The sequence below is a fragment of the Berghia stephanieae genome, chromosome 13 (assembly GCF_034508935.2).
Source record: "Berghia stephanieae isolate SIO BIC M18660-M18661 chromosome 13, UCSD_Bste_1.3, whole genome shotgun sequence".
Classification (NCBI taxonomy): domain Eukaryota; kingdom Metazoa; phylum Mollusca; class Gastropoda; order Nudibranchia; family Aeolidiidae; genus Berghia; species Berghia stephanieae.
Window position 1 is genome coordinate 17,017,621 of NC_088372.1, and position 7,809 is coordinate 17,025,429.

General features: G+C 38.8%; 1 protein-coding gene across 1 annotated transcript; it reads left to right on the plus strand.

Moving 5' to 3' along the window:
• The first annotated feature begins 202 nt into the window (after positions 1-202).
• On the plus strand, positions 203-1,450 carry LOC144959222 (E3 SUMO-protein ligase ZBED1-like). The gene is made up of 2 exons (XM_078891764.1): positions 203-667; positions 1,160-1,450. The coding sequence occupies exons 1-2, from the start codon at positions 203-205 to the stop codon at positions 1,448-1,450; spliced, it is 756 nt and encodes a 251-aa protein (XP_078747890.1).
• Positions 1,451-7,809: the final 6,359 nt, after the last annotated feature.

The window sequence follows — 7,809 nt, forward strand, 5'->3', positions numbered from 1 at the left end:
TCAACAAATGGAAACCGAACTGAGAGTAAATTTTTTTGGCGGGTTTGATTTCAACCAAAACACCCAATTAAAGAAACAGAACTTAATCGAAACTACTCTTAGAATTCCAAGAATTTACGACGGTTTCGATTTCAAAAGAAACGCTCAATACTAGGCACTAGGCCCAGCTTTAGCTTATTCAAGTTGTTATAGTTTGCCTAACATGTCTCAAAAGAAATCCATAGTTTGGAGCGTGTTTGTGAAATGTGATGGTGGTGGATTTGCGCAGTGCAAGCTTTGTAATAGCAAAATAAAGATGATAGGCTCATCAACATCTAGTTTGATGAAACATATAAAAGCGAAACATCCTGCAGCATTAGAATTACAACAATCAGAGACTGCTGTTACTGCGGTAGCATCTACCTCAACCGGAACAAACGAAGGAAGCATTGCTGCCGTAAGAAGACAGCAACCAAAGATTTCTTATGCTTTTGAGAAGGCAAACGTGTACTCCCGCGATTCCAGCAAGAGAAAGACACTAGATGAATGTGTAATGCGGATGATTTCAAGAGATATACAGCCTTTTTCCATTGTAGAAGACGCTGGTTTTCGGGAGCTAGTCCATAATCTGGATCCCAGATATGTGTTACCAAACAGGAAAAAGCTTTCTTCACAATACTTGCCAGAGGTGAGTTAAAATGTTGATATTAATTACTACTACTACTACTACTACTACTACTACTACTACTACTACTACTACTACTACTACTACTACTACTACTACTACTACTACTACTACTACCACCACAACAATCAACATCAACATATAATAATAATAATAAATAATAATAATAATAATAATAATAATAATAATAATAATAATATAATAATAATGATGATGATGATATTAATAATAATAATAATAATAATAATAATAATAAATAATAATAAAATAATAATAATAATAATAATAATAATAATAATAATAATGATAATAATAATAATAATAATAATAATAATAATAATAATGATGATGTTATTAATGATGATGGTGATGATATTTTATTCATATTTATTTTTATATCTTTTCACATACGTACACTAGAATTGCAGGTGAAGTTAAGATGCAGATGGAGGATACTATTGACATTGCTCTTTCTACGGATATTTGGACATCAAGGAAGACAGAGGGATATATCTAACTCTGACTGCTCACTTTATTTCGTCAGAATGGGAGCTGAAGTCTTTTGCGCTGAATACCATTCGCATTCGGAACTCACATACTGGCGAAAATATCAAATCAGAAATTGAGACAGCTTTGGATAAATGGGGCATTAAACACAAGGTATCAACCCTTGTGACGGACAATGCTGCGAACATCGCCAGTGCTGCTGAACTTCTTCATGTCCGACACGTTCCTTGTTTTGCACATACTCTCAATTTGATTGTTAAGGACTCGTTGAAAAAGTGAGCGGAGGTGACAGAACTTATCAAACGGGTGAAGGCGATCGTTTCTCATTTTCACCACAGCGTCAAAGCCTCGGATAAGCTTTAGGAAGCCCAGATGAAATACGGTGTTGCTGAACACAAGCTCATTAATGTTGTCGAGACAAGGTGGAACTCCACGATGAGCATGTTTCGTCGATATGCCGAGCAGCACTATCCCGTGACAGCTACCCTTTGCTTGATGTCCAAAGCAGAGCTGTGTGTTTCAAACCTTCTTATGAAGAAGGTAGTGGAGGCGCTTGAACCATTTGAAGAGGCAACGACAGACATGTCAAGCGAAACAACCCCAACATTGTCAAAGATGATTCCAATCGTCAATATGCTGCACATGCATTTATCAATATTGCCATCGGAAAACTTTCCACTGGTCAGTCAACTACAGGGGCAGCTTCGACGGCGCTTCATCAATTTGAGGGAATCGTACTTTACATCTGCAGCCACACTCCTTGATCCATGCTTCAAACGCATCCCGTTTATTGAAGGGTCAACAACGAGGACAGAAACCCGCATGAGCGGACATGTGAGAATGCATCTGCAAAGTGATGAGCATCAACCGTCAACATCGGAAGCCGAGGCACAACCTAATCCGGATCCAGAATCACAAGAACCACCAACCAAAACCAGATGCATATGGGACAAGTTTGATCAACAAGTTGAGGAAGCATGGAAAAGAACCGCTCCCATCTTGACAGGCCCAACCATTGAGATGAGAAGATATTTTGAAATGCCAGTGGTGAAGAGAAATGAGGTAAAATCCCTTGAGTAGTGGAGAGAGCACGAGCTATTGTTCCCTGGCTTGAGCAAAGAGGCCAAGAAACTTCTTCACATTCCTGCCACAAGTGTTCCGTCGGAGAGAATATTTTCCAAGACCGGCGAGCTCATCTCGGCAAAAAGAAGTTGCTTGAAAGAAAGCTCCGTTGATAAATTAATATTTTTGAACAAAAATTGGAAGTAATACAATTTTGATTTACACATATTTACATTTACATGACAGTTTTTCAAAAGATTTTCCTCCTTTATTTTTCAACTACATTGATTTTTTGATTTTTTACAGATTAAGACTAGAATTAGTCCTTATCTTTTGAAGGAATCTCAGGTTTTTTTGTTTTTTTTTGTATGTTTTCGTTTTTTTTTGTTTTTTTGTTTTTTTTTGTTTTTTTTTTTTGGTTTCATTGTAGTTAATTATCCTTGTTTCTTACTTCAGTTTCGTTTCACTTGTTGTAATAATAATGAATTAAAAAAATAAAATAAATAAATAAATAAATAAATAAATAAAAAATAAAAAGCCCCCCCACCCCCCCCCCCCCCCCCCCCAATAAAAAAAAAGATTTTTTGGACAAAAAGTCACCCCTGCCACGGGTACCCGCGGGTACCCGGGTAATAACACCATGATTTGGGCGGGTATAACGATCATAAAACACATCTTTGGTCTTCCACCGCCCAATCTGGCGTGTGACCTTTGGATCGTTGTTTTTTTTTCACAGATGCTGTCGCACCGGTGGGGCGAAAAGAGCGGGGTGTGAATTTATTGGCAAACCCTGCTTCAGCTATCGAATCTCGAAGGACAAGAGAAAGCGCGCTTGAAGTTAGACCACGATAAGGATTTTGAAGGGAGATAAACGTAGGGCAGTTGTGTGGAGCCATGTCTCACATTCTATCTAGGTATGTTTTCAGACATTCCACAGGGTCACTTAGTACACTCCGAATCCATCTCTCTGTCATTTTTAAATAATGCTCCCATCTATCCTCCAAGCAAACAGATGCCAATTGGAATTTTTTAGAGGTTCTGGTTTTTTGTTTGTCAGTTCGATGCAGATTTTCCCACTTTTTGACAATTTTAGGGGCTGACAAATGCTTATCTTTAACAGCTTTTGGAACCAATTTGGGCTGGAAAATTGGGCAGATCAATGTGGCAATGGCTTTGTCTGTAATTACTTTGTCTATAACCCGGTTCATGAGTGAAAAGGGGGGATTTATAAAATTGTTCACCCTTTCCAGGGTTGACTGAATGCGTCTACCCCTGGAGTCAACGGATCGAATCAACGACTGTTGTATGTAGGTAGTTGTGTGCTTGCCATACTGACGAATCTGTCGACCGAGAAGGGCCCCCATTTGGTGTTAAGGTATTGGAAACTACGGGAGTGCACTTTCAACTCGTATGGGGACGCATATCTGCTGAGTCCATCGGCTGTGGTATTTTTCACCCTTTCTAGATGTTGTGCTTTGATGTCGATATTGTTCTTGACCGCCAAATGCCGGGCTATTTCCGACAACTGTCGGCTTGGACCACCCATGCATGTCAGTCAGGTATGAAACCTTTGCCACATTGTCTGACAGAATTTGCACTGTTCGTCCTGTTACAACATTTTTGAAAGCATGCAAAGTCATGTACACTGCAAAATTTCCCTGTAGTTTAAACATCTTTGGGAAATTCAAGGTGGCCAAAAACCTTGTGTATAATAATTAGAGTATAATATGGTACCCAAGTAATCTGTTTTTGATGCACCTGTCGCTAATTGTAAAGTGGGTTCGTTATATTTAACAGTAGGATAAGCTCTACCATTCCAAGCTGAGAGTCATTTATGCCACCATTCTAAAACATGAAAAGATGCATGATCAATACAAAGTTCGTCTTGCCATGACGACCGAGATGTCAATAGTCTATATAAATTTCTTAGTAGTAATTTGGCTAGCAAAATGGTCCTGGTCATAGATACGCACTGGGCACAAATGGGAGCTATAGTTCTAGCTGAACCTTGTCCTTTTACCACTAAACGCTTTATGTCTCTTTTTAATTTTCGTATCCTTTCTAGTGGAATCTTAATTAAAATTGCCTCGTTATGTGCCTTTGAGTACGTATCTATGACAAAATCAATGAATTGTTTAATGCTGGATAGATCCAACGCTGATTTTTAAACATTAATTTGTCAGCATAATTTTCCTAGCACATCAATGACTAAATCTCTATCATGGAATATTTTATCAGCATGACTGCTAAGTAAAAAATCATCCACATATGCCTCTACTCGAAGACCTTTTTGTCTTAGGATGTGAATTACACAACGTATAATTTAACCATAGAAATATAGGTTAAAATTAGGCCCAAATGGAAGTACGATCAGTATGTAATAAGTATTATGCCATTCGAAGCCTCGGTATTGAGTAAATTCCTCATTCACTGGGACATGATAAAATCCGTTTTTTATGTCGAATGTAACTAAATTAAATGGTCTTTGTGATTCACTACTTCAAGTAATGAATTAATATACTCGTAAATAAACTTGTTGTGACGACAGAAACTGTTCAACTCTCTTAAATCTATTTTTAGTCTGTAAGAACCATCCTTCTTTGGAAATGTATTAATGGGTGATGTTACAGTGGGTTTTTCCGCGCATTGAACAATACACTGCTGTTCACAAAGTATTCTTATTTCTTTTTCTATGAATATTTTCTCATCTCTGTCAATTGTTTGTTTGTGTGTGAATGAATCGGTGTAGAAGGCACATGGTTAAAGAGGAGGGGAACACCATTTTCGATCCAGTCTAATACCGTTGTTGATGACGTGGCTTTTTCACATTCAGCTATACAGTTGCAAAGTGACGCCCCCACAAATGTTGATATCTGAAAAAACGGGACAAATTTATTGAGCAGTATGGGCGTGGGGGAGGCGCGCGGGGGGGGGGGGGGGGGGGGGGGGCTGGGTGAGTTGTGCTAAGGATATGAAACAGTTGTTCTGCAAAGTGAAATGGGGTCAGATTCACACGTCACGTGTGTCGAGCGCTCACTGGCTATAGTATGGTTGTCGAGGGAAGTGTGTAGGCGTTGAAAGGACGCAGATCTTCGGCTGTTTCCACGAAATGGGTTAGGGTTGTTGAAACGGGGCCTGTTGTAACGTCGATTGTTTCTATTTGAAACTGAAGCAATCTCTGCCGCGATGCGAGTATTTTAAAGGGATGAGTCTGTGAACGCTGCTGTATTATTTTCCAAGTTGGTAAAAAGCCTCGAAGTTTCGTCGTCGAATGAACTTTTGACAACGATATATGCGTATTCGCTTTGAAGGAATGATGACGAAGCAGAGAGAGAGAGAGAGAGAGAGAGAGAGAGAGAGAGAGAGAGAGAGAGAGAGAGAGAGAGGAGAGAGAGAGAGAGAGAGAGAGAGAGAGAGAAGAGAGAGAGAGAGAGAGAGGAGAGAGAGAGAGAGAGAGAGAGAGAGGTAAACAAAGCGTTCATACAATCCTCTGAAACAGTGTACGAAACGTCAGGATTTTTAGGCACCGTGGACAGTAGCGTTAATGCTGTCTCTGTATATCTGGCTGATTTTGTCAATACCTTTAAAGCAGTTTTATTTTCTGGTTTCATTCCCACGGGAGAATCGTTTACTTTTAACCAGGGAGGCAGGATAACTTTCGACATTGAGTGACGAATTTCTTCCAACTCCTTTTGAACATCAGCTGCACTAGAAGTTTGATGGCGCTACTACTGCTAACGGGACTGGTGTCAATGTCTTGATTAGAGAGTTTTCTTTTCTATTAAGGACAGCCTTTTGTCAAAACTTCTGAGGAGGTCAGTTATCGTCTCCAAAGAGTGCTCTTCTTTCACTTCTGGACGAATTTCAACTTCTACCTTTTCTTCCATAACAGCAACGAAAATCAAATTCAATAATCAAGTCAAGTGTGTCACAACAGGATTTTAACTAGAGATGGACGTTTGTATTTTGTCGAAATTAGGTCACAGGGATGAACAATTTAAGTATTACTCTGCCTACCGTAGTTGTATGTCCAAATTCGAAACTACAGAAGTTAATATTATAAAAACATTTCAATTTTATAACCTTAGAATATAACAATGAGGTTTGAAATCACTTTAAAGTTCAATTATCCGTCTCGCGCATGGAAATGCGATCTGCCTGCGATCTGCGTGCACAAGGCAAAAACGATAACTCTACACACTCAACGTGTGTAGTTCAAATAAGGGTTGCCAGATATTTTTTCAACAAAATGCCAGGGGAAGACTCAAAAAATGCCAAAACACTCAAAAAAATGCCAAAGTCTGTTGACTCCACCCCCACTAAGAAAAACTCACTTTTGATAGACAATTTTACTATCATATCCTGGTGGCTTGCGTGTTTTCTTTTCTTTTTTTTTTTTTGAATTATACTAAATTTCCTGTTGGGGTAATGAAATAATTAAGAAAAGGTGTCATTTGAAGTATAATATACAAGAAAAGAAATGCCAATGAAAATGCCAAATGCCAAATGATTTTCTAATGCCAACGGTTTTCAAAATGCCAGATTTTTGAATCTGGCATTTAAAATGCAAACTGGCAACCCTGGGTTCCACAGTCTGACGTCACGTCCGCCTAGCAACGAATCGGCTGGCTCTAAACAAAAAATCCGTGCTTGGTCCGGGAAAGGAATAATTGGAAAATCGCTCCAAAAAAAAAACAATTTTTATCTTAAATATGGTCCAGTGTTTTGTACCAGATTGTTTGCACCAGTCAGAGAGTCACTCCTGCAAGTTTTACAGATTTCCAAATGAGAGGCAGACAAAAAATTGAAGAAAAAGTGTTAGTCAGGTAAGCACGCACTCCTCGTCGAACATTTGATAGTTCGTAGTCCAGATCTAGGTCTAGTTCTAGCTTACGTAGACCTATATTTTATGATTAAAGTGTACAATTGCACGAAATTATAAATAAAAATACATTCCAAACTAGGTTTTTATTGAAGTTGAAGCAAAAATGATATCTCAATCTACACGTTTTGATGTTAAGGCTGATAGATAAACTGAATGAGAGTTCAGTTCTACGGATAAGTGATAATTTTTTTAAAAGGAGAAAAATAGAAGAAAGAGAAGAAAATATTTGTTAAAATCTTACTTTCAACTCGATACCTTTATGGCAAAATGAAAATAAATAAATAAAATAACGGAACTCTCTCCCCCCCCCCCCCCTCACGCAGATATTTCTCTCTCTCTCTCTCTCTCTCTCTCTCTCTCTCACACACACACACACACACACACACACACACAAACACACATACTTTCCTCTTTTTTGGAAAGTTTCTCTGATTCTCTGCCATGCCTCCCTCCCGACAGCCGAGGTGGCAACTCAGTGTGAACAAAGCAAGATGGCGACAGGGACCTCTCTCCTTTACCTGTGCCCGATTGTTGACACTCCAAAGTTTCCATCACCGCACTGTCCAGTACAGTACTGACTGAAATAAAGAGAAAACGCCAGTCTTGCCACACTCAACCCCAAGATCAACTTTAACTGTGTAAATTTAAGAATTCATATTTTTATATACCGAGTCAAAATCATCAAAAGAAG